This window comes from Melospiza melodia, chromosome 1 (assembly GCF_035770615.1).
Source record: "Melospiza melodia melodia isolate bMelMel2 chromosome 1, bMelMel2.pri, whole genome shotgun sequence".
Lineage (NCBI taxonomy): Eukaryota > Metazoa > Chordata > Aves > Passeriformes > Passerellidae > Melospiza > Melospiza melodia.
Window position 1 is genome coordinate 145119158 of NC_086194.1, and position 26784 is coordinate 145145941.

Below are 26784 nucleotides of genomic sequence, written 5' to 3' on the forward strand. Positions count from 1 at the left end.
TACACTCTGTTTATATGTGACATGCAGGATTTGACAAATATAAAAGTGTAGAGCTGCAGTCTCTCTCTCTTTCTATCCCTCTCTCCTACAGCCAAAGTCAGTGCCTAACACTTGCACAGCTAAGTCAAGGTAGCCCAAAGAAAGAGGCACATCTAAAGTAAGGACATCCCCCAAGGATGCCCCCCTCTCCTTTTTATAAGTTGCAGTTTCATGAGAACAAAAAAGAACAATATATAGATGGTGACAGAGATACTGGATGTCCTTTGTAATAGCTTCCACAAGTATAATACCATCAAACAAAGAAGCAGAAGCCTCCTATGCAATTCCTGGATAATATTTGGGAAAAGCCTTTTGTACTGCATAGCTGCAACAATCAAAAATACAGGCAGCAATAGAATGAGCATATACCTCTTAAGCAAGGATTCTACTATGCATTATCATATTTCCATTTACAGTCTTGCTTCGTCTTGAGTGGGGTTTCTTTTTTGTTATTTTTTATTACTGAAAAATAAAATCCTCTCCCACCCATATTTCCCAATCATTATTTGGCTGTTTGATGAGGACAAATATTTGCAGCATTTACCTTTTCTGGTTTACTCGCTCCTTCTGTCACTTCTTCTTCCACTTCTTTTTCTTGCACATTTTCATTTTCATCAAGAAGTTTCATGGGTACTGGAGGGGGAAGCTCATCCTCTACATCTGGAATGCTGTCAAGAGGACTTTCTGAATTTGCACTTTGGCGACTCTTCTTATTTCGGTCAACAGATGCATATTCTGCTGACTCAATTCTGCACTCAGGAATCTGATTCTGACCTTCAGAAACTGTCAGTGAAGCCTTTGATTTGCTGCTAGAGTTCCCTTCCATGCTGACTACTGCTCCAACATCTTTAATTTCCTTCACAGTTTCATACAAGCAGTCTTCAACTATGTTCTCCTGAGAGGAGCTGTCCTTCAAGACTTCATAAGGCCCTTCCATTCCAAGACCTTGATCATTTTCTGCATTTCTAGATGAGATTATAGTTTCCATGGGGTTGTTAGGGGGAATACTGGGTAGCTCCCGGCTCTGGTGACATTTTATAGACTTTCCAAGACTATCCTGTTGATCTAGTAGATCAGATGTCTGTACTTCTTCATAAGGCTGGATACAGGCAGCTGTACTGTCCTCAGAAAGAACTAAAGAAAATTACAGAGAAGTATTACAAACAAAGGCGTAACTAAAAGGTGTGATTTGGTACTCTCTACATCACTTTGGTTTTGTGACATGCTGGAAAGGATAAATGATGCTAATGCCTGGAAATGCCTAGTGATTAGCATGCTTTTTGCTTATCAAAAGGTTTCAGTTAGAGACATTTCTGCACTCTACTGGTAAAATATCTTTCTCACAACATCTAAAATAGTCTTACGCCCCCAAGTCACATTATATGGCAACAGCATTCACTGTCAGAACGGGGGGTGGGATATTCAGCTGCCTTGTACTCAGTTTCACTGAATGATTACAGAGTGCTCAGTAGTCTCAGATGGGAAACAGGTGGGAGGCCTCAAACCAAGTGCCTTAAAAAAATCCTCGTCAGATTTTCCTCTTTGCATTTCCCCACTCTTTGGAATCAAAAGGAAAGCGTTCCTTCTTCCTCTCCACCATCCTTCAGCTTGTTTAACAAGCTGGCCCAGTTCTGGTTGGAGCTGCACTTTGCTCAGCCCTCCCTGCAGGCTCCAGCAGGAGCTCCCCACCGAGGGCTGAGCCATCCTTCTTAGTCTCGCAGCACATAATGCTGCTTGACAACCTACTAACGAGCTGGCCATATGCACAAGAGACAAGACTAGACTTCAGGAGGTAGTGTCAGGCAGAACATGTTGTTTCAGGTCCCAGAAGTGGGCCACATGTCATTGTCACTAGAGGAATTAGGGACTGAAATGTATGGGGCTTCTCATCTTACAGCACACGTGTGACATCTGTGTGCATTCACGGGCATATACAAACATGTTTCAAGCACGGCAGGTAACTTTACCTCACACTATTTCTGTAAAAAATCACTTCTGAACAGCTTTACTTTTCCTAGTACAGTTCCTAAGGCACTATCTCTACAAAAACAACCCATTCTTCTGTGTCCTTCAGTGTGTTTGACATGGTGACAGAAGCGTTGCCAAAGCAATCGATGCCCTTGATTTGGTGGTTGCCATGGACATTGCTTCCTCTTGTGTTCAGGGCATGCAGACACAGTCAGCACCTGCAGGGAGCCATACCCTGACTGCAAAACTCAGGACAGAACTGGAGGTGTGAGATGATAATCACTGTCTGAACGGGAGGTAGGAGTTTTGCCTTTCTGCTCCTTGATTCCAGGGATTTCTATGCTGTGCTGAGCACCCTTACAGAACCCAGAAACCACACACTCCATACAGGCTGGAGGGGATAATCAAAAGCAACAAAAGCTTAGTTTTCTGTATTTTTGTGGTTATGGGTGGTAGCACAGAAGGGGTTGGTGTAGCTGAAGGGTTGGCATAGATAAGACAATGCTGGCAGGTTGGGTAAAGGAAAACAACATAGCATTTGATGGTTCCTCTTCCATAGCCCTGCCCCTGTTCAAAAAGCTAGCAGAAACAATAATAAAAAGAAGTATTAACAAAAAGTGCATAAATTATAAGTAAGAAATTAAAGCTCAGGGGTTCCTGTTATTCAGAAGGGCTGTTATGCAGAGTGTAAGCTGAGTATAATATCAGACAGTCTGTCTGAAAACTGTCTGCTGGTTGACAGCACACCTTTTAGCAGCAGCTCTGACAGCTGCACACGTGGTGACTCATGGCAGAGAGAAATACTTCCATTCTGCAGGGCTTTGCTCTGCACATCAAGTCCTCGGGGAACCACACACCTACATACACAAGCCAATGGATGGGAACAGCAATTAGCTGCAAAAACAAAGTTTAAAAATTACTTAGGCTTGTCTCTAAGGGGTGAAGTCTGGATAGCTTAGCCTCTGGTTGCAGGAGATGAGGAAAGAGCTGTAAGTTGGAGTGCAGCCCCTGGTGTTGGTGTTAGTGTGAAGACAACAGTTGGCTCCCAGTGGCTCTGAGCTGAGAGTGAGTTTATTTTTAGGCGCAGCTGAGTAAAATATTTTTCCAGTGATACTTCAGGGTGAATAATTTTGAGTGTTCAGCAAAGCAAAGACTAAGGAAAAAAAAGGAAGCCTATTTATGTTGCCTGTTTTCTGAAATATAAAAATATAAGTGACAGCACAGCACAGGACTGTGATCCAAAGCTGTAATCCCTGGAGGAGGACTTGAAATATGTCCCTAAGTTCCTGGAGCACTTTTGAACCTCTAAGGTGCAGCTTCATTTCTGGTTTTATCCCAGTTCCACAGCTTACCAAGGTTAGGGAAGGTCCCATTCTCTGCCTGGTGACCTGGTCAATCTGCAGGTGTGGCTTGGTGACACACACCTGGTGGCCCAGGAGAGGACCTCAGCAGCTCCCAGTGCTGGCTGGCGTGGAGGGCTGGGAGCAGCAGCGTGGGGCTGTGCCAGAGCACGCCCAGGAGTGTGCGGATGCCATGGGACACAGAGAGAGAAACAGCAAGCGTTTCTCACAGCGGCTTGTGAGAATTTTCAGGGAGTTGTAAGAATGTAATAACTTGTTAGTATAAACAATCTGCAGGTGGTGTTTTGCTACTTTGTCTTTCTGTTCTTCTCAAAGATGGTGTATGAGAAAGGTGTTTTTGTTAACTAGCCAATCAAACAGAATGTATAATTTATTACAATTTTATTATAGGTTTTTATCATTTTATTATCGTTTTATTATCACTCTATATTATTATAGTTTATTATCACTCTATATTATTATCGTTTGTTATCGCTCTATAAAAAACACGTGGTTCTTTAGAATAAAGCCTTCTTTGCTCTTTCTGCAATACTGCCTCTCACCTGTTCCTGTGTCGTTCTCAACACGAGAGTAACAGGAGTGGAGATGCAGCCTAAACCTCCCAAATCTCCATGAGACGATCACCTCCACTGACCTCCCAGCAAGGCAAACAACTCCATGGCATTTTTTAACTTGGCTCTAAGTTGTGTGTGATGTGGTGTCAGACCTGCAGAGGTGTGCAGAGTACTCTGACAAATGGCTTGCCTGTGTGCTCGGCAAGCTGCTGGCTGGCACGCTGAAACCCGAGGGATCAGCAGCGCGCAGCTGAGGAGGGAGCTGTGAGCAGCGCCGGCTCATCGCACCCGCAGCGGCTGCCCGGACTCACCCTCTCCGTTGCTCAGGGCTCCGTTCTGCTCGCTGTTTGGGGGAGGCTCCGTTACAGAACTGGTGATGGAATGGCTGAACACCTCCTTCTCGGAAGGCTGCAACACAGAGCAGGGACTGCTGGATCACAATCAACGCACACGTGAACACACACACGACAAACTGCATTCCCATCTCTGGGGCTCTGACCCACAGGTATTACTGGCAGGGGAAGCAAACCATGCCAGCTAGATTCAAAGATTTAAGTGCCTGTGTTTGCAGATGTTAAATAGAAATAAATGCCAAGATGTCCAGAGTGATGTCCTTCTCAAGCTTTACGGTACTAGACATTGCTATGGCTTTAACCCTTGAGCGGACAGCAGCTGACAAAGGGCAGACTGTACACTGCCTTGGGCTGCAGATGGAGTGAAGGGAAGGCTGGAGTACAGTGGTGGCAGAAAGGGCACTGAGAAAATGCAGATTATCAGGATCTACACAAGTTTTCCTCCACTTCCCATTCTGCAACTTTTAAAGTTTCCCATGCTCAACCATCTTGAAATTCCTGAGCTATTTTCTAATCTGTTGTATTTTGCAAGGAGTTTGGTACAAACCAACCACAAGATAGACAAAAGCTGCCAGAAATAAATACTTACCACATTCATCAGATTTTCATGATCTCCATTCTGATTTTTGGCCTTCTTTTCCCTTAATGAAAAAGACACATGAATTTTTACTACAAATTATGCTAATATACAAATACCAATCATTCATAGACCTTACACTCCTGCAGGGAACAGAACTATGATTCACAACAATATTGAACATGGAATAACTGAAAATTATTACAGCAATTGGTATGACCTCTGTGTAAAAACACCACTGAGGCAGAATGGTGACAGACATAACTGAAGAGGTACAACAAACACACAAAACCTTCTTCTCACTCAATGTGAGATCACCGTGAGAAGTGACTGATGGTTATTACAATGCAATAAAATAATTATGCAGAGACAGGACATGTGGGAATGGCTTCAAAGTGAAAGGGAGTAGGTTTAGATTAAATATTAGGAAAACATTCTTTACTGTGAGGGTAGTGAGGCACTGGAACAAATTGCTCCAATAAGTAACTACTGGTGGATGGCTCATCCCTGGCAGTGCTCAAGGCCAGGCTGGATGGGGCTCTGAGCAATCTGGTCTAGTGAAACGTGTCCCTGCCTATGACAGGGAACTAGATGATTTCTAAAGTCCCTTCCAACCCAGGCCATTCTATGATTCTATGATAATAAAAATATTATTCTTTAATCATATCTGAAATTCTCAGATATACATTCTGGTTACAGACTATTTAGGAAGTCCCTTAAACTGTGTCAGAAAAAAGTGTGTATCCTATGAGGAATTGGAAAAGGCCAAAAAAATCCAGATAACTAAAAATGCCAGTCAAATTGATAATAAGCATAAGCAGTTCAAAAAGGTGTACAAATTTCATAGCAGCAGGGGCCTACATTTTTAAAGGAATCCTGCTTCCCTGGGTCCTTCAAAGGAGTCTAAGTATGGATCACATTTCCATTTTTACCATTTGGGAAATATAGCTCTTATTCAGAAATACTGCAATAAAGTATGAGCTTAAAATAATGTTAGTCCTTCCCCTAGATGAAAAGTCAAATAAAAATTGAGAAAATATTGACAAGATGAAACTTTTGCTTCTTCTAAAATCTGCAGTGAACTGCAGTGAACTTCCACATTAGCAACTGTTAAAATTCTACCTAATTGGGAAATACCAAAACAGCAAGTGAGAATGCACCAATGCAGAACAGAGAAAGTTAAAAGCTGAATTTCCTCTCTGGAAATTTTTCTGACTCTGATATTTTAGAAAGAACAAACTTTATTCAGTTTTCTATGTCCTCATCCATTTTTCAAGAGGAAGCCAGGAAGAAATTCTGCACAACTGCATTCATAAACAACCTGCCCTACAGAATGACCTGAAACAACAGATATTATGTCCAAACTAGCAACACAATAATTTATTAAAAAACACCACCAGAATATTTCAGGCAATGTATCTCTGTAACTGCAAAGATCACTCAGTGGTTTGACCCATCTTTCTAGAAAAGGTTCTAGGATTGGTATATTACAAAACAAAACACAAAATTATAGAATCATTTGGGTTGGAAAAGGCCTTAAAGATGATACACAGTACCTAAATGCAATGTCTGTGGGCTGAAGAGTATTTAAAATAGGGTTCCTACTTTTAAATAATTAAAAAAAAAAATCTACTATTTTTTACACAGATATCACAGGAAACTGTGACAATAAGAAGATACTGAAGTGTCAACTCACAGTTTACAGAAGTGTTTCTCCTGAATCACATGAAATTACATGTTCTAACTTAGGCTTTTTAGGGTTTCAACCAACTCTGGGACCTGGTTTTGCCCACAACTGTTTTTTGCATGGTGGGCATTAGATAAATCCTGCTGAAAAACAAAGCCTTCCACTGTAGACACATCTTGTGCCAATACAGTGCATTTTACGGCTGCACAATTTCCTCAATGTTCTCAAAGCTGAAGGGGTGAAAGCACATGCTCCTTACAAGCACATGCACCCAAACTGCAGATTTTGCTGCTGTGCTGGATTTTTCTCCCATAGACTTGGCTGGTTCAGCTGTGCTTACAAAACAGAGCAGTATGGACCAAGCAGTGCCCCTCCTGACAGTGAGGGGTCAGCCTGCTCGGCCTGTGGAGGGCACCGTGGGCAGAGCGCAGGCTGCCCCCTCCCTGTGCGGCCTGCAGGGCTCAGAGCGCGCGTCATGAAGGAGCCTTGAAAGATGCATAAACAAAGCCAGTTACAGTGCCTGTATTGGTGAAACTGAATCCTCTTATGGAGAAGAAAATAAGGATAGGGCATAAGGCATTGATTAGTACCACTGTTTGATCCTTACTCGCTTTTGCATGAAAGGCAGGATCAATACTATGCTCCCAATACTTCAGGAATGGCCACAGCAAAGCTGAAGTACATAATCACTTCCCTTTCCTTTTTACCTAGACTTTTTTTTGGTCCTGTTTAGCCCACCTAATGTTCTCAGTTTCAGCTTAAGGGTGTGATTTGCTAACACTCAGTGTCTACCTGTGCTTCAGGCTTCTGCTTAGGAGAAACCACCAAATAAACACAATTGTGTACTTCGTTCACAGCAAAAAAAAAATAAAAATTAGATTTTAGAATGAATAGAACTGTTCAAACAGAAGTTTGCTCTGAAAACTGTACCTTTCTTTTTTAATTTCTGTACCTCAGTCCTGTTAGTATACGTTAGTTAGTCCTTACGTATAAATAGTTAGCGTTTCCTGCTAACTATTTATACGTAAGCCATGTCCAAAGTGAACCATTAAGCCCTGGAGCCTTACCCATTGCAGCTGGAGCAAAGGAAGATGAGGAAGGTGAGGAACAAGAGTGTTGTCATGGCTGCCAAACTTCCCCACAGGATTACGTGGATCTGTCCAGTGCCTAAAAAAACACCCTCCAGCCCCATGGTACTAGCAGGAGCTGGTATCACTTGGGGTTGAAGAAGTTACTCCTTGAAGAAGACTGACATCTGTGCTGCATGCACCTTCTGTTTCTGCAGAAGGAAAGAAAAACACCATCAGAGGTTAAGAGAAGTTTTGAAGATAATGAATCTGGCAGCTGCAAGTCTGGCAGGAGAGATTTTCAAATCCAGATCTTATGAAAACCAGTTTCAAATACAAGCCAGCCAGCCAAAGAGATTTTCTGCTACATTTCTGACAGTAACATAGAACAGATCTGTCAAATATTAACACAAGCTGTTACCTATTTACAATCTTAATATGAGTAAAAGGTAGTACAGCATCTCTGTACTTGTATCTTCAGGAAAAGACTTATAAACCTGCTTTGAGGGCCAGAGTAATCTATTTTGTGGTTATATTTGCAAATTTTATTGAAAAATGAGCTTTTGAAACCAGCTACAACTTCTGCAAAGATAACAAGCCAAAAGAGCTGCAGCAAACATCCACCTCCTCCTCTCTCAGTCTCTCCTGCCTGCCTGTGATTGGAGGCTTTAAGTGCAGTGACAAATAAACTAGGTAAGCCTTTGAAAGGAATACCACAAACACCACAGCAGATAAGATCCTGTCTTATTTCAGTGTGACATGCTTATTTTCTTAATAGTGTGTCTGGAGAGTAACAATACTGAACTTTCTTTTTTAGCTTCTCCACACACGAGTGTGAGAAAACAATAGAGCAAAGTAAACAGGGTCTTTTTTAAGAACTTGAATAAACACAACTTTTGCTACAGCACAGCAGTCCATGGGGAAGACTGCTGGGTAAATCCTATTTGTGACATACAAGTTTTGGTATACAATACATTCTAAAATTCTGTACATACATTTAGTGCAATATACTGTTGACATGGCAAAATTAAAAATAAGTTATTAATTCTTCACTGCTGAAGGTAACAATTCCTCCATAATTTGGGAACAGGTTATGCAAAGCCTATTTACAGGCTTTCAGCCTGACTTGATTGATAAAAACTGAAATAGAATACAATGGCTAAAAAATGAGCAGATATATTTTGGGAATGAAAAAGTAGCACAAATATAAGGTTGACAATTTGTAAAGCCACTAATGACTTACTTTAACGCATACATTTTCATAGAATTTCTTTTTTGGTATAGGAAATTTGTATGTAGATATGTTTATTTCTTTGCAGCAGAAGCATCCTTTGTAAAAACAAATTCAACTAGGTGCTAATATCATACTTGCATACAAAACCATATCACCATTTTTTTATTAAAATCTTACATGAAAAGAAGACTTATCTCCAGAAAAAGCCACTCACATCAAAGTAAATCTGGTGAATCAGAGAAGATAGTAGCTACACATAACAACTAAGTTAGGTGACTGGGTAGCTTGGGTAGCTCTTACAAGTAACATTTCTGTTCCTGCATAAAATGAACTCATTCATTTCAACCATGCAGGATCAGACTTCTGAACACCTTCCAACAAGAACCTTACTAATTTATCCACAGTGAATAAATGGTTTTTTTAAAAAAACTCCCTTTAGGTAATAATGGCATTGGATGTTAATTGATATGGGAAGAAATAAACAAAAGATGGGAAAAATTGCTGATCCTGAAAAGACCAATTTCAAGGTGTAGTTAAATATTTTCGGTTTGGGCAAGAAAGAAGAAAGCCAGACATTGTGTAACTTCTCCAAACCCCTAAATGCACAGGAAGAACAGGTGCCACACACCTTGGCAAAGCACAAACATCTCACTGGTAGTCTTGGGCACTGACAGCCAAGAGCCACCGCTCCTCAGCGATGACCACTGCCAAGCAATGTGCCTCTCTGCTTATCTGGGCAGAGCCCGGAAAATCAAACATTTAAAAGCAGCGGCAGATCACTCTAAAAGTTGTGTATACAGCAGATGACACAGCTCTGCCTCATCCCTATTTTAAAGCCCAGGTTGGGTTATTTCAACTGTGAGTCACAGTCACTGACTGTGAAATGGAGAGACCTTAAGGGAAACTGAATCAGGTTTATTCAGGAGAAAACTTGGTGTAATGCCCACAAATACCTCTGTGATGTCATGCAAGGGCACTGTGCATTGGAACGGATTCCTGCAGAGGTGATGGACTGTCCTCATCCAGAAAACATTACCAAGCACACTGTGCTGGCTGCCTTAACTAGCTCCAAACCCTTGTTAAGATGGTTGAATAGAAAGTACTTCCCTTCTAAGCTTTTCTTTTTTGTGAATTTTCAAAGACATTTTCTGCTCTGCTAAAACTTAGAAAAAATTCATAAAAAATCTTTTCGTTTCTTTCGTCCAATCCTTTTGCCTTCAAAACCCCCTAATTTTCTTTTTTCCTTGGAAAAAAAAAGATTAAATGAAAATGTAATGTAAAGACAAAGGAAACTGAGCAAAATAAGTTTTCAGCACTTTTGTTATCTTTTTTCCTTAGTTTTCCCAAGAAAATAAAAAGAATGCAAACGAAAACAAGAAACTGGAAGGAAGGAAGGAAGGAAGGAAGGAAGGAAGGAAGGAAGGAAGGAAGGAAGGAAGGAAGGAAGGAAGGAAGGAAGGAAGGAAGGGAATAGGAATTTAAAGTACTTTTCTTAAAACAGAAGCACATTTTTATTTTCTTTTAGAGCAGACACAGACCTGTCTTGAAAGATACTTAAATTATTTCTACTACTAAGTTCATAATTTTGTATCTACTCTGAAGAAGGATACTATACTCTCAAAAGACTAAGTAATGTAACTTAAACTAATACTGTAAGGAAAGTGGGTTTTTAAAATTCTAAATATATATTCTTAAGTTTCCAGGACTTTAAATAAAGATAACATTTAAGCTAAGGAAAGCTCAGGCTACATGGGGAGCAGCCCCATGGAAAAGCTCTGTCTTTGAAGGCTTCAGTACAGAGTTAGAAGGGCTGGTCTGAGCCAGAGCAGATGGAGCTCAGACTGAACTTCAAAAGGAGTGAGATCAGAAAGAGTCAGTGAAGGAAGACCTCTATGAGTGATGTCAGGAGTGAAGCACAAGACATGAGGCATCCCACCAGGCAGAAGTCAAAGCAGCAAAGGGAATGGCCAAGGCCAGAAGATGTAGTTAATTTACAGGAAAGCAGCATGAAATGCCTTGACTATATGCTGAGAGAAAGAGGTCAGAACAGGATGGAAAAGCACAGTGGCACTTGAACCAGGGGAGGTGACTGCTGCAGACACCTGTGCAGCAGAACAGAGAAATAACAGGAACAGACTGATGGCAGGTGAAGCCCTGAATGAAGGAAGCTGAGCAGGCAAAATGTGACAAGTGATTCCTCTCAGCTCCTTGAAAGCAGGAGTTTAGCATAAGTTCTAAAGGGCCTAGAATCTGCTCAGCACACGTGACAACCAGAAGCAAATACAATTATAACATAGAAACATCTCAGCCTGCCAGTACCTAAAGGGGACTCAGAAGAAAACTACTGAGGGACTTTTTTTAAAGGGTATGTAGTGATGGAACAAGGGGGAGTGAATTTAAACTGAGAGTGGGTTTAGACTAGATCTCAAAGGAAATTTTTTTACAGCAAGGGTGGTGAGGCATTGGAACAGGTTGCCCAGAGAAGCTGAGGATGCCCCATCCCTGGAAGAGTTAAACACCAGCTTGGATGGAGCTCTGAGCAGCTGTGTCTAGTGAAAAGAGTCCCTGCCCTGGCAGGTGAGTTGGAACTGGATGACCTTTAATGTCCCTTCCAACCCAGGCCATTCTATGATTCTGTGGTTCTAGATTCACCCTCTGTGAACCCTTACCATGCAGTGACATCAGAGAGCTTGCTCTTTCTGTTCAATGCCTCCCAAAAAATGAGGCTGAAATAATATTCACCCAGGCTGGGGAATATTCCAGGAGAGCTCCTGGAATGCTTGAAGCTGGACCAGCACCCATCAGCTGCCCCAGCCAGCCCTGGACAGAAACCTAGCAAAGACAGACTGAAAACACAACTGCCTGAACTCCCTCTGCTTCCACTATGTGAATGCCTGGACACTAAAACATCAATGCCTTGGATTTAGGAGATGTTCCTGAGGCTAGCTTTAAAGAGAAACTTATTTCAAATCATCATGATGGAACAACAAGCAGCTAGTTTTTAAGAGCTTTCTGACAGCTGAAAGGATTAACTCCTGCTCTTACAATGGAAAGTGATATTGTGCTGCCCTCTGGTGAATCTCTCTGTTCGGGGTCTGGGATTTGTGGCTCCTATGAGGTGCTTCAGAGCTCGGTGCAAACTCTTGAGTTCAGTGGGGCCCTTCATCTGTCAGGCTCAAAATAGTCCTGCATCCACCCCTGGAAGTCTGTCAAATAGTTCAACCTTGCAGACAGACACTGCTGAGACAGAACAGTGGTCAATGGAACTGTTTGGGGTTTTTAAAATGATTTTCTGGTGTGACAACCATTTAAAGATAAAGATTTCTTCCACTGTACCCTTTCCACAGAACTCTGCACACAAGTTGTTGGGGATGCTGAACTCTTAAAGAGAGTAACAGAGAAAGGCCTGGAACATGAGGGTAAGAAACCTGGTTATTTCATCTATGGCAAAATCTAAACAATAGTCTGCATTCACACGTCAAAGTCACTATCAGTTCAGAAAACTAATCTTTACACTATATAAAATTTAGATAAAATTTCTTCTGCTTGTGGGAACTTCTTGCTTTTTAGACATCAATATTTGCCATTATTGAAATCCCTATGATAGATGATGCCTGTAGCCATTCCTCAAAATTGCACTTAAATGCCCAATTATATTTGTGGTTTCAAAATGACAGATATTTTGTTGCATAACCCACGCTTTTATGGTGAATAATGTGTTATTTTTGCTTGCGGCTGTTGCAGGCATAAAGTAGAGCTGATGCAGTTCAGGATGAAGTGATGATGAGGAGAATGCAATTTTTGTTCCAAAAGACCTGTATCTGGAGTGAAGCAGATAGGCTGCAACTCTGGGAAGCACATGAAGCATAAATTTTAACTGGTGGGGAAGCTGCTGCAAAAGTCTGGGGTGAGACCCAAACACCTTTGAAGATGTTCCTTCAAAGACAGGTGCATCCATAAGACCCAGTGCACTTCAGGTCCAGGGTCTGGCCAGGATTTTCTGAGCAAAGTCCTGCCAGAGTTGATGGTGGCACATGCAAAGGATGTGCTTGTGACAGGCAGATGCCATGCTTTGGTGTCCCAGCAGGAGATGGCAGCGTGTTCCTCTCCCTTGGCTTCTGGGTTTAGAGCAGCTTCATTCACCGCCTGCTGCAAAGAACACTCAGCCCATGCCTTCCAAAGGGAAAAGAGTGGGAAATGTCAACAGCTTCACCTCTCTGGGTTTCTTAATGAATTATAGATGGAGCACAGGCAAGAGACTGAATTGTTCTGACAAGTGAGCGACTTAGAATGCGAGAAGGCAAACGCGAGAGGACGGGAGGGATTCACGGAGGCTGCGGGACTGGGGCTGCCAGGCTGTGCTCAGCGAACGGGGGCACTGCCCAGGTGCCTCATGTGCTCATCCCCAAGCTCTTTTAGGGACTCCCTTGGGAACTGCTCAGGCTCCTACTGCTCTCTTTGCCCTGCACCCCTCTGGCTCCCAGGGCTCTCAGTTATCCACTGCTAAACTGCAAAACAGATCAGGGCGATGAGACGGTTTGGAAGATCCCCTCCACCCCACAGCAGGCCTGGCAAGGAGCAGGGAGAGTGGGAAAGAAGGTTGGAATTTTTATATGAGATTTTTATTACTCTGGTAGCAATCCCCCAGAGAGCTGTATTAAACCAGAAAATGGGGAAGTACAAGATGTGTGGACCCACAAACTGAGACAGGAGTTGAGAAGTATGAAGCAATGTCTTGTCGACATCCAGCTGCAAATGCTGTCATTCAACCACAAAACCAGAAACCTGGGCTGCAACAAACAGGCAACAGCAGAAATTTTCCTGCACATGTGACTAACACCTCTCAATATAAGAGCCTTTCATCTTCTGTTCCTCCAAATCCTGAAAATACACTTTCTCTATGAAGATAGCATCCTGCAGGAGACCAGAGGATTTACCTTACTCCCACTATAGAAAATTCTCTCTGCAACTTCTGACCCAGCTCAGGCACCAGCAGGCAGAGTATGTCTCCAAGGGCCCAAAGACAGAGCACTTCCCTTGTATGTGACACCCTCAAGGCCACCTTAAAGAAAACACCTGAAGGCAGGCAATCCCCAACTCCTGTACCCAGAGCAGCTCACACCAAACTACACAGCTCATTTGGAGAAGGGGGAGGACGTGGAAATGCACTTTGCTCAATCCATAACCATTTCCATGTCAGGACTGTTCTCTGCATGCAAATACGATGGTGCTGGCAGGAAATGCCATTTGTGCTCCTGAAACAGCCCTTAAGTGTAGCACTGTGCTGACCTGTGTTAAAATGAAATCAAAGCACCCTTCCTTCTCCTAAACAACCTTCCTTTAAACCTCTTCATTTTAAGTTGAATGTCTTTTCTGACCTTTTCCACTATGTGGCCTAACCAGGCTTTAAGTGCAGAGTAGCTGGAGGCAGCTCCTGAGTGTCTCCTTTCTGTGACTTGCCACAGTTGGTGGATTCCTGACAGCATAACCCAATGAGACATTACACACATGCTTAATGGCATCATCAGGGCTGCATTTCTTCTTGTGTGGGCAAAATACCTGGGTCAAACTCTTCATAGGTATCTCCCTACTGCAAGTCCTGCTTTGGAGCCTGTCTGCAGAAGCTGGTGGGAGTTGTGCTTTAATGAACATTAAGGTTGGGTCCATTGCAGTAAATGAAGCATGTTGGAGATAACTGTCTTGTACAGCCCAAGCCCACAATCTCATACTCTCTTATTCTCCACAGAATGGGGATTGTATCATCTTCCAGGAGTGGTCCCTGACCAGAGCTAACTCCTCAGTTATGCATGGGATTGGCTTTGGGAAAGAGCCTTTTTACTGCAGCCAAAATTATGCTTCAGGCTGTTCTAACTTGGTAAATCCACATCTTCTGTGTTTCATGCTGGGCAACTGATAACAGGGGGTCCTTTGGACCTTAATCCCCCTGTACTAGAGATCCTTCTCTTCTCTCAGTACTTCTCCACACAGGACATGCCCAGCTCTCTATCCACTCCAGCTCTTCTTCCTCTCTCAGTTCCCAGTCCTGTTTGCTGCCTCAGGCAACCACCTCTGCTACAGGTGACAAAGACTAATTAAGATATCAAAATAGGAATAAGTGTGCATGACAGCCTAATAAAATAAATACAAAGATATCAAAATTTTATCAAAAAGAGACATTTCAGATAATTCTCAGGCATTGCCACATTAAAATAGATGATACTGTGGAACAGCCTGAATACACAAATGTGTTCCTTGCTTTACATTGGTATTAAGTGAATAAGAGCAACTGCAATTAAATGCTTCTGGAGACAGTAGCTGACAGGATTGCTGTTTGGACTGAGGTGCTGCCTGGCAGAATGTCTCCTAGCACCACAGTGTTACTGGAGTCAAGATAGTGAAGTTTCTTCACAGGCACTTTAAAAACATTGTAAAACATATTTGTAATTGGTCAAATTGCTGTTTCTGCATCTGCAATGGCTTCTTTTGGCTTCTAGTGTTCTAAATGTAGATCCAGTACTGAGCTACACAAACCTTAAGACTAAGATCCGCTTTCTCATGCAGTACCTAGTGCATGTTGCTTTTAGGGTTCCTATGCACTAAATCAGGACAAATACTAAAGCTCTTCTGGTGGTGCAGTTGTGTTTTGAGCTGCTTGGCTTGGCAGCACCCATTTATGAGAACACTTCAAGACAGACACATCTTATTCCAAGCTGTGAAGACCAGATGTGCACATAATTAAGGCCTGGTCCTGAAAGCCTGATGCTGGAAGGAATTACTGACATGGACTGAGCTGCTCTTGCAGGCTGTCAGATGAGCCTTGCAGAGACTGTGCATGCCATAAGCCTTCAAAACAGTTCATGATTCTGCTTTGCAAGGCAGCAGAATAATGAGGTTCTGATGTAATGTACCTGTACCTACCTCTTCAGAAATCATGGCTGGTTTATCAAAGGATGTGTGCGCTCTATAATGCAAAACCAGATCTAAGACAAAACAGAACAGTCCCAAACCACTGGTCGCTTTTAACCCCTTCTAAGCCTTAACATCTTCTAGAGAGAAACCACATCTCCCTGCACCCATCTATCTGTGGCACTGCAGAAAAATTAAAAAGCCTCTTGCAGGAGTAAAGGCTGATCTATGCCACAATCTGCATTCATACTCCAAGCAACTCATTCATGCCTTGTCAGACCACGTCACCTCAAGGTTAATGTATTCAAACTTGACCTTACTTCTCCTGCCACTCTCTCCTTTCTATTCCTACCACAATTCTAGTAAGTGCACACAAGCCTGCAGTGCAGGCAGCCTCTCCTCAGAAAGAAAGAAATTTGGGAAAGTGGAAAGAGTCAGGAAAGTTGTATGAACAATTAAGTGTGTGAATTCAAGGGCTCACTTCAAGACAGTGGAATAGTTTTCCTAAAATGATGGAGGATTTCAGAAAATAAGAGATGCCACTATCAAGGTTTCATGGCAGGCTGTAAAACTAAATTTTCAAAGGAAGGTGAGCATAATTGCACGTGAATGCGATTATGTCCCTGTGAAACACAGTCTGCATCCTGGGGTTAATATACATGCATAATTATGCACCTAACCTGTCACAGAGCTATCACATTTATTTCCCACATTCACAAGGTTTTTCTGTGTATAAGCCATACACAGAAATCTCTGCCAAATGCAGTTTCCATTATAAATCAGGCCCTGAGCAAAGAGGTTTGTAACAAACGTTAAAGCTCACAAATTTATTCCACAGTGGCTAATAAGGCTCCCCCCATTCCACTACCAGCAGTACAAACCTCCCCCAGCACAAACAGGGAGAAGGGGAGTGCTGAGGCCACAGCTCTCAAATGCAGAGCACTGGCTGAGCTTGGCCAGCTGCTGAGGAAGAAACCCATAATGAAGCCTCTGTGAAACAGCTCCTAGGAACAGCACCACATATTTTCCCCAGGCTTTAGCAGCCAAATAATGACTGTCTCAAATGTGACAGCAGAAAAGCTTTATCTGCTGAGTGACCATGCCAAAGATTACAGCTTAATTGTAGCATTATTGTGCTCTTTCCCACACCCCCACAATATCCCATATTGCTTTCTGGCTGCAGTGAGGCAATTAGACCACGATTTCTGCATACTTTAGAGCATATAGAAATGAAAGCTGTCTTTGTGTTTTCCAGCTCTGACAGAACTACTCCTGATAGCTTTGCTTTTCCTGGAACTAGATGCTCCTTCATATTAAAAAAGGCCTGTTTATAATTTCGCTTTGTTTATGTAATTCTACCATGCCAAGTCCCCTTTCAGTTTTTGCAGTGCAACCACATTTCAAGCAACCCTTTTGCCATCTCAGGTAATAATAATGGAAACTGAGAAATTCCCCCAAGCTTGGGAAGTAGGCACACACAGAGTTTGTCTCAGTCATCTGACCTAAAAGACCTCTAAAATCCATGGCAATTGTACTTGTTCTCAAACTGCTGTTGAATCAGGCCCATGAAATAATACAACAAATAGATGGTACTTTTCCAGATGCTACTTCCAGTTTCCAAAGGACCCCAACTGTATAAATTGCAAAATATGCAGCAGCAAAACACAATGCTTTGATTGTTCCCAATGAAATATTGCTCTTTTTCTTCCCCCACCACCCCCCCCCCAAAAAAAAGAAAAATAAAGACTCCTACTTAGAATGAGATTCCACTTATTTACATTCCTAAAACCAGTCTTTGGTTTACTCAGATGCTATCTACAGAGTCCCACCTGTGAGATCTCACCCCTGTACCCATCACAGTGGAAGACTAAATGACTTCTACTAATACCAAACTTTCAGATTGCTCAAATTGTATATAGTGAGAATAACTCTACCTAAAATGAGAAATTAAAAAAAAATGTATCCAACAGTCAGGACGTTACAGCCTTTTAAAGTGCCTTGAGTGAGATGCACCTCCAAAATGAAGCACATGAAGATCATCCCAATTTTTTAAAAATTTAATCCAAATAATTTTAAATGCAAACATCCCAGATTACTGAGTGCCAATGCTATCATAAAATCTGTGGATATAAATGTCTGGAAGACAGGAGTGTTCCAGGGAAGCTAAGTGATGGTCCTTGGAGGTAGAATACAAATTAAATCAGAAGGGCCTGTTGTATTTATGATTAAGTAATCTTGAAACAAAAGGAATTAGTGAGAATTGAGCTTTGTGATATCCCACAACAAGAGAGGCAGCTGTGATTGAACTTGGTGACAAATCTATTTGAAGAAAACAGAGTTCACCTTACAATGTGCTCTGTGTAGGTGTAGTGTTATTTCAAGCCCAAATTTTATTTCACTTTAATTGATTCAATAAAATAATTTTAACTTTTGAGCATTTGTATCTCATTAGGAATGTCAGCTTTTCTGAAGCATTTGGTGCATACATGCAGAGCCTTCGTCATTGCTGGAGATGGTCCCTGTCTTAAAGAGTTTACTTTTTGTCAAGATAAAACCAAGACAGCACACGAGAGAATCCCTGTCTCAATAACTTCATTTTCATGAAAAAATATCCAAGACAAAGAAGGATTTGGTGGGTTTTGAAGAGTTCTTGCAACTTATCCAGATACCTGGTGTCCCCACTCAGTGCCGCCTCTCTGTGATCTTTGTTTTCTCTGAGTTGGAAATACAGCTGTGTGTTCCCTGAGGGAAGGTGCCACCTTAATTCAATCTTGTAAAAATCATCTAAGACGGCTGCCTCCATGCTCTGCATGATCAGTAACGACTCACTTCTTTCTGTGGAGAGAGGGGTACCTTCAAAGTGAGCTGTGAAGGTCATTCCTCATCTCTGACAGACCACTGACCTTTCAGAGACCTAGAATTAGGAGAGGAGATATCTATAAATCATGGACAAAACCAGGGGAGGTTAATGTGTGCTGACCCACTGGGAAGGGCCTCAGATGCACTCCTCTGAGCTGGCCTCCTTGGCTGACCCATCACACCAGACAATGCGGATAACTAAACCTTTGGGCAGCAGGAGCAGCCCTGACAGACCACACCTTTTCACAGCCCCACTCTGTGGCACAATTTCATTGCAATTTCTCCCTGAGACCAGCATAATGACATTGTTCTGCCCTTTCAATTGGAAGCAGAGCTGGGGTAAATGAAAGTATCACTTGCTTTTGACAGTCCAGAATATCCTGTGGATTCACCAGCATCCTGCTTGGCACCTGCAGCAGCATGGTGCAGGGAGGCAAAATCCTGTCCTGCCCCCCACACCAACGTTGTGACACATGGTGCATTTCATCCACCTTCTCTCCTGCTCTGGAGAGTGAAATATAAAACCTTGGGCTTGACCCCAACACACCTAGGCAGCAGAAACTAATCATGAGTCCTGCAGGCGTGATCTACGAGCTGGGTACCACCCCCCTCAACACAGCCAAACCCCTTACTGCTTCATCCTGACACACAGCAAATGCAATTATGAGATCTAATCAACTGCAACTAATGTAATTCTGAAAGTCTTCACAGCTAACGAAAACCAGGTCTTCCCCTTCTTGATTTAATTGAGATGTCTGGTTGTTCACACACCGTGGAAAAGAAACCCTCCATAAAGCTTTGTATGAATATTGCATTTGCATATCCAGCCTGTCACAGTATTGGGCTCTTTTTCATGGCTGTTGGATATTACATGGTAGGAACCTGTCTGTGAAGGGAAGTGGACTTCAGAAAATAAATACTTTCTCACATTGTTTCAAGGGAAATCTCCAGTCTGAATGTCATCTACAAACTACCCCTTTGTAGCCTGAATTTGGCTTAAAAAAGCATTTCCTTAACATGAATAAATCATGATCCCCAGTAAAAATACCCTCCTCCTGCATTAAAGCAAGAATCAGAAGACAGAATTTGGCCTGTAGCTTGTAAACTCAAATTTGTTGAATAACAAATGACTAAAGAAAATCCCTTTCCCCCCCTTTCTCCAGTGTGTTCTTCTTGTTGCCTGTTGGCATTGGGTTTTTCTGCAGTTTAAGCATCACTATTGCTTCGAGACTTCCCCTGCCTCTGTGCTTTCCTGTGTCATCATCAGCATTACTGTCACAGGAGGCCCTACAAGATGGGCAGCACTGCAGAGAGAAGGATAAATACATCAAGCCTCCTGCAAAAAGTTTTGCTGCTACCTTGAGTTATGAGCTGCCAAAGCACGATGACAGAGAAGCATGGTAGGTGGCAGATAGGCAGGATAAGCAGAGTGTTGCATCACTTCACGCAATCAATAACCAGCTGGCTTTGCTTCTCCCAGGTTTCTCTGCTGTGCTGACCCAAATCATTACTTTTCCCCCACAGAATGTAGTCCTGTTAAGGTTTTGAAAGAGAAGACTGAGATTTGATGAAAGCCTGTCAGGATCCAGGATAACTGCTCTCCAGAGACAGGAGAAACAGTCAAGACAGACCAGGTAAGAACAGTCTTTCACCAGTGATGTATGTTATCTTTCACCAGATAACAAGCTCAAAACCTTTGTAGGACTGATCACATAAGCAGGTGTCATTCCCCCAGCAGCTGAGGAGTCTCCAGCTGTGTGGGTGTGACCACAGCAGGGACAGCAGGCCTGGGCCCACAAAAGCAGCTCCTGCCTCTGCTCCTGCATGGCCAGGAAGCCTCCACCTCTGTTATCCTGCCTCCTCTTGGCACCTTCACCCACCCTCTGTAGCCCACCAAACCTTGTTCTTCCTTCCACAGCTGACCCCTCCTCCTTTCCAAAGGCCACACAGTGCTGCCACAGTGCCACAGCTCCACGAGCTCGGTGCTTCTAGCAGAGAGCACGGCCACCCTGACTATTCACTGAGTGTTTCCCACCCTGGGCAGCCTTTTTGGTTTATCACTCCTCCTTTGGATTATTTTTCTGTAATAACGTGCCCATCAAACACCCACACAAACGCTTTTAAAAAGACTTAAAAAAACTACCAACACTGATAACAACATGTATTGATTACTTTGGTTATGGCCTATTGGTATCAGGATGCCCAAGTGGTGAAGAAAGCACATGTCAGAAACACAAAGAGCAGATGCTGAGAAAGCATTCTCTGAGAGAGAGAATGGAATGATAGGAGTTAGGCAGTAGAAGAGCTCATCTAAAATTTGCTAAATGGCCTTAAGCACTATACCAGACACAAACATACACAATAATGAGTAGTCAGCTGAAGAACATATACAGCTACAATACACCACATCCCACCCAGGAATTTCAACAACTACTTATTTTTTACAATTTATCATTACACCACTGTTATAACACCCTGTTCAGGTTCCTGAACCAAGGAATCTGGATTTCATCTGCTTTATTCTTTGAGAAATGTGCCATGCTCAGGCCTCTTGTAATACATCCTGAACATGGTTCATTTGAAAGGATAACCTAATGCTATATGGTGAAAAAAGCTTTTTCATCCCTTTTCATCACTTTGGGACATAGTTTTATTGCAAAGCAATCCAATTCTGCAGAAGGAAACAGTTTTCAAAGAAACCACTTGTAAGTCAAGAGAGTGACCATTAGTTATTGAAAGCTGAAACATTTACAGGTTGATTTGATGGCCGTGACAGTAAATGAATTTTTTCTTTTGTTGAAAATTTTTCTTTACTGCAATGAACACCTGGCTAACTGCCTGATGAACAAAGGTCATCTAGCTCTGCATTTACTTTGATTCAATACCAAATTTATGTGCTACTTCCAGAAAAAAACATCCATGCCATCCTTTTAGAGAGTCCTTTTTGAATTTTCAACTGACTTGAAATGTATGATTGCAGACATTAGTTTGGGGCAGCTGCTAAACTACATGCTTTGCTATGTATTTCCATGAGTTATTCAACCAACAGAAGAATTGCAAGACTTAGTTCATCTGGAAGAAAGCAAAAACAACAGACTCATCACGCTACCCCAGTTTCACAAGTATAAAAATAGCAGAAGGTGCTAACAGATATTATGTGGGTAAGAATGAGAACTAGATTGGTGTTGGAGAATTTATTCTTAGAAAATCCCTCCTTTTGGAATTGTTACAGGCATGCACTGACCCAAATAGATCATGGCTCCTATCATTCCCTAGTGCATGTGAACAGATAAAATGCTGACATGCACCAAAAAGGTTTGGGGCAAAAAAAAGCAAGCACAATCTGCACGGAAACTGCCAAAAAAAAGGAAAAGCACAGCAGCTGGTACACAACTGCTAATAGGCACAGACAGCACTGCTGACAAACGCAGGTGAAGCGAAGGAAAGGAAAAGGCAAAATGATGTTGGGAAATGATGGCAGCCCAAAGAGATGGAGAAAACAAGCCAGTCACCACAGGGTACCCACTGCTGTCTCAGAAGGACAGGCATTTCAGCCATTTCAGGATGCACAATTTATTCCACTGGGCTGGGGCTGCCCAGTGATCAAGACTCAGGGCCACTGACATCCCTCTGGTGCAGCTTTCTGACTTGGCTGGGTTGCCCAGTGGCTGTTTTGTGGCTATGCTGATAAGGCAAGACAACTGGGAGACCACAGATCAAACCCACAGTGCTGAGTTACAGAGCACAGCACAGCAGTCACACGTGCAGAACTACAGTTTTCTCCCCTTCCTTCCTCAGCCCTTCCATAGTTTTTTTGTTTTGTCCCAGCCAAGTCCCAGGCAGCTCTGCAGGCTCAGGGAGGTGTCACACTTGTGACATGATGTGTGGCAGTCAGCCACCCATCGTGAGGTGTGTGAGATGCCCAAGTGTGTCTGTGTGTGAGTGACGTGTCTGAGCCTCCTGGGCTTCCAGGGGTACCAGGCAATGGAGCCTCACAAAAGATGCAGGATGCAGCCCAGGGGGCCATTTAGTTGCCTAAACACTGGCAGCTAGAACTGCCTGAGCTGCCTAAAGGCATCCAGGATGTCTGGATGTTCATGCAGATGGTGTCCACAGAGATGAACTGATGCCTCAGGTTTTAGCTTTTATGTTTTTCAGATTCTGCACTGCTTTAGTGTGTAGTTCTGAGCTTCATATTAGGGATAGTAAGCTCTCTTCACAGAGTAGGTAGACAAAACAACTCTTTCTCTAGCAGGGGACCAAGGACAAATGATCCAAGTTTCAGGCCCAGGAGCATAAACAATTTCTTTTTCTGAAGACAGAAAAACAAGAAGGATGAGACTTCATAAGCTAAAGCTATAACTGGACAATTAACTCCAATATGCAAATGGACAACTTATGAGACCCTGTGACCAGCTGTCCATTTTGTGACCATTTTGGGTTCATCTTGGGTGTAGCCCTGGCTGGGTTCTTGTACTGCCCAAAGCATGTCCATTGAGGTCTTTTAGTAAATACCTACTTTAACTCTGTCTAGTTAAAGTCTCTGTTCTAGGTCAGCCTCCACAAGGCATGAGAACAACTTGATGCATGAGCTGCAGGGTATGTGTGTCCTTCTGGAGCGGCAGATGGAGGCCAAAGGGCACAGTTTATGGCACTTCAAACACCATTCACTGCCCTCTCTTTAGGCAGATGAAATCTGCACCTGGATGAGGTCAGCAGACATGGCACAGGGCCAATTCTCACACTTCTCAAACAGCTATTAAGAAACGATGAAAAATGTACCAGGGCACCTCAAATGGCACCAGCTGCTTCTGCATGAGCAGCTGAAGGGGCCTGAAGGTGCCCTGCAGATACTTGCCTAAATTTAGGAATTTTCAGTTGCACTTGAATCTCACACCAGCAATGGTATGCTTTACTACTGCACAGGCACAAACGTCTTCCTCTAACGTACTTTCCTATACAAAGCTGAATGCTCTCAGCACTTAAATCCTTCTCCAAAAGCCATAAAGATTTATTCAGGGATGAAACATTTTAGTCTAATATCAGAAAAACACTTTTCTCCAAGTGAAACAATGCCAGAGCATCACATTCCTTCCAGCCAGCAGGACACAAAATTAATGTCCAGACTTTCAGAAATGTTCACTATCACAGACCCTGTAATGTTTAATTATCTGATGGTGCTTAGGACTTTGGGTAGAAAAGAAAAGAAGCAAATAAAGCAACACAAATCCAGTCATCATATGAATATTTAAGACCCCTCTGCTGGAGCATCGATGTGTGGGCTCATATCAACACTGTGTTTAATGTCCCTATGCAGCTACTGAACACATGTATAAGCATAAAATTAGCAAACAACTATCAAAAGACCTCTATTCAGGCAAAAAAAAAAAAAAAAAAGTTCTTTTCCCTTTATGAACACTTTTAAACAAAGTGTTCTTTTTTGTGTAATTTTTCTCCATTAAAATTTTATGTTACTGCAAAGAGATAGAAGGCAAGGAACTTCTGGCCCAATTTTGTTCCCAATTGCTCTTGTATAGTAACTGGAGGCAAAATTTTGTTCTCTCTGTAGAATTAAGTACAACTGTCGATTTCCTTTTATTTAATGCAACATTAACATACAGATATACAGACTCAAATATTAAAACTAAATTACAGGCAACACTTCTCCAATTAGCTCATATAAAAGTAGAATAAATAATTAAGCCTCTTACTATCCAGTTAAAGAGACAAGCAACATTTCTAAAACGACAAGAAAAGGCAGAGATGTTAAGAAAAATAAAAAAATATTTCTGCTGCAACAGAAAGTTTCCAGGAATCTCAAAAATCTGAAGTCCAGTCACGGACTTCTTTTGTATGCTGTTCTTGCTTTGTCTTTAATACTGGTGTGCTGTTACTAATAAAATAGCTCAGTGCCCTGCAGTTGGTGCTGAGGACTAGTTACTGTTTTCTGGAATAAGTTCCAACTGGAAATGTCAGCCTTCAAAGCAAACCGGCCCAGATCGAGCTCTTCCCAGAGTAAACCTATTACACGCCAGTAAATAGATGAGATATAAATAAAGTAGGAGCTCTGCAGAGTGTAAATCAGGCATTGCCACCATATTAAGAGGCTTATGGCAATGTTACTTAGCAGTGTTTGTTTTAAAGTCTCAGCAGGCTTGTCCTGCTGAACGTTTTGTGTAAAACCATCTGCCCAACACACAGAATCGATCTCCGAGTGTGTCCTGCTTGGTTTGCAAATTTACCTACTGTGACTAAGTACATAACTCATTATTAAAAACAGTCAGACCTGGCCTTTCCTGAGGGTAAACTAATGTTTCTCATCATCCTTAAAAAAACAACACACAACATGAGATAAGGAAGCAGCAAGGCATTTAAATAAGAGCTGTTATTTGAAAGACTGACTCCTGTGGCCTGAATCAACATGCAAACGTGGACTCCCAATCATCTTCAGAAGATAATTATTATTCATAATTGGCACTTTAAAGCATCTTCTCAGAGCTGTGCAAATACTGACTAATTAGCCACACCAGAATCCTGTGGGGTAGGCAAGCAGGTACCCTAATCCTCTTTTTATCTGAGCGAATTGCTGGGGAATAAAACCCCAGCCCTGACCTGCTGCAGGGGAGGAGAAGGTGGGGAGGTTTCCAGCCCCATTCCCTTCACCCAGCCCACCCTGCTCCCACCATGGACCTTTTTCCTCATCTAGAGAGGGGATCAGACGAGCTCTGCACTGGCAGAGCTCTGGAAATAGTGGTCAAACCTCAGTTCATTAGCTAAAGTCCTGTCAAGAAAAAGTCCTGTCTGAATATTCAAAGTCAAAATAAAGCCTGAGGATTTGATACAAGTACATGCCGTATTTATAAGAGGATGGTAGCCTCTTCTGCTGAGGAACACTTAAACAATGATGTACTGCACAATTATGGCTTTTTCCTGGATATAAAATATTACACTGGTATTTGTAACTAAATAGTAGGAAACGAGCTCTATATGTATGGAATAAGACACTTCACTTAAAATTCAGAAAAATCTTATTATTCACTGTGTGCCCAAGATTAGGCTGAAGAAAGTGTGGAGTCCTGTTAGAGCCTCCAAGAGGCTCTGCCTTTACCATGCAATAAAATGCACCAGGCAAACAATATCTTCAAGATGGGCCTAAAATTGAAGATCCTTGGAGGCCACAGCGGCTAGAAATGAATACTGAATACATCCTCTGTTAAATCCAGTTCTTTAATTAAATTGCCCGTAGGAAAGCAACCATTAGTCATTAGTGTCTCAGGTTTTCTGGTTTAAACCAGCAAACACTAATGATGGTTTTATTCTAGAGCTTTGATACAAATCACCACATTCAGGGGCACAAACAGGTCTTTTCCAAATAACTGTATTATTACAAGCTTACAATATACACAAGATATGCAACAAGAATCATTTTTATTTGGTGTAATCCTGCTTTGTCTATCGAAATAATTGGTCATATGTTGTGTCTAATTTCAGCTACAATCTCTTTAGGGCAAAGATTGTGTCCCTGTGGTTTTGTAAAGCCTCATTCACAGTTATAATGGTGTATAAATTAAATAAATAATGAGAAATTATGAACTGTGGGAATTTATTCAGCATTTATCAGGAATTCACAAGTGAGGATTTACATTTTTTTAAAATGGATTTTTTAAAAGATCTTCCAGTGATCTGCTTCTGTCCTCTGTTTTGGGAGATGCCTTTCAACTGTAGCAACTACTTAGGTAAGAATAATAACAGGAAAAAAAAACAGGTTAGTGTGGTGACTGGTTGAATAATAAATCCAGGGTTATTCCACTCTGAAGCTAATTCTTCTACATGGTTCATGCATAACAGCTTCTGAGACAAGCAGGTTTTCATCCATGGGAAAGAGCATTAAGATGATGGTATTTTAACTACTGCATTAATTATCTACTCTGAGCAAGGCTAGACAAAACAAATAGTAGGAATAGAACAGAACTGGATGCCTTAGTGAGCAAAATTCATTTAAATGCCCAAACCAGAAGAGTACAGATTAGGTGGCTTGGGCTGCAATATGATAAAAAAAGTTTTCTGTGCTGAGAAGGTTTGGAGAATCCTGGAACAGTTCAACAAAATTAATATTTGGCACTCCTTGCCACTCATCCCACATGAGTCCTCTAAATGCTGGAGCAGAGGCTAGGGGATC

The 26784-nt window shown here is 42.1% G+C and overlaps 1 protein-coding gene across 6 annotated transcripts in view; it reads right to left on the minus strand.

Moving 5' to 3' along the window:
* The window catches only part of PAG1 (phosphoprotein membrane anchor with glycosphingolipid microdomains 1), a 106446-nt gene that overhangs the window by 9789 nt on the left and 69873 nt on the right, over positions 1 to 26784 (minus strand). For 5 of the 6 annotated variants that reach the window (XM_063170829.1, XM_063170845.1, XM_063170851.1 and 2 more), the window contains exons 3-6: positions 7607 to 7818; positions 4865 to 4916; positions 4234 to 4330; positions 584 to 1173 (exon numbers count right to left, since the gene is read on the minus strand). In XM_063170829.1, coding sequence (XP_063026899.1) covers positions 584 to 1173; positions 4234 to 4330; positions 4865 to 4916; positions 7607 to 7731 — 864 coding nt within the window. In that variant the 5' untranslated portion in view covers positions 7732 to 7818. Of the gene's footprint in view, positions 1 to 583; positions 1174 to 4233; positions 4331 to 4864; positions 4917 to 7606; positions 7819 to 18415; positions 18505 to 26784 lie in introns of those variants that run through there. The other variant, XM_063170869.1, reaches the window with a different exon arrangement.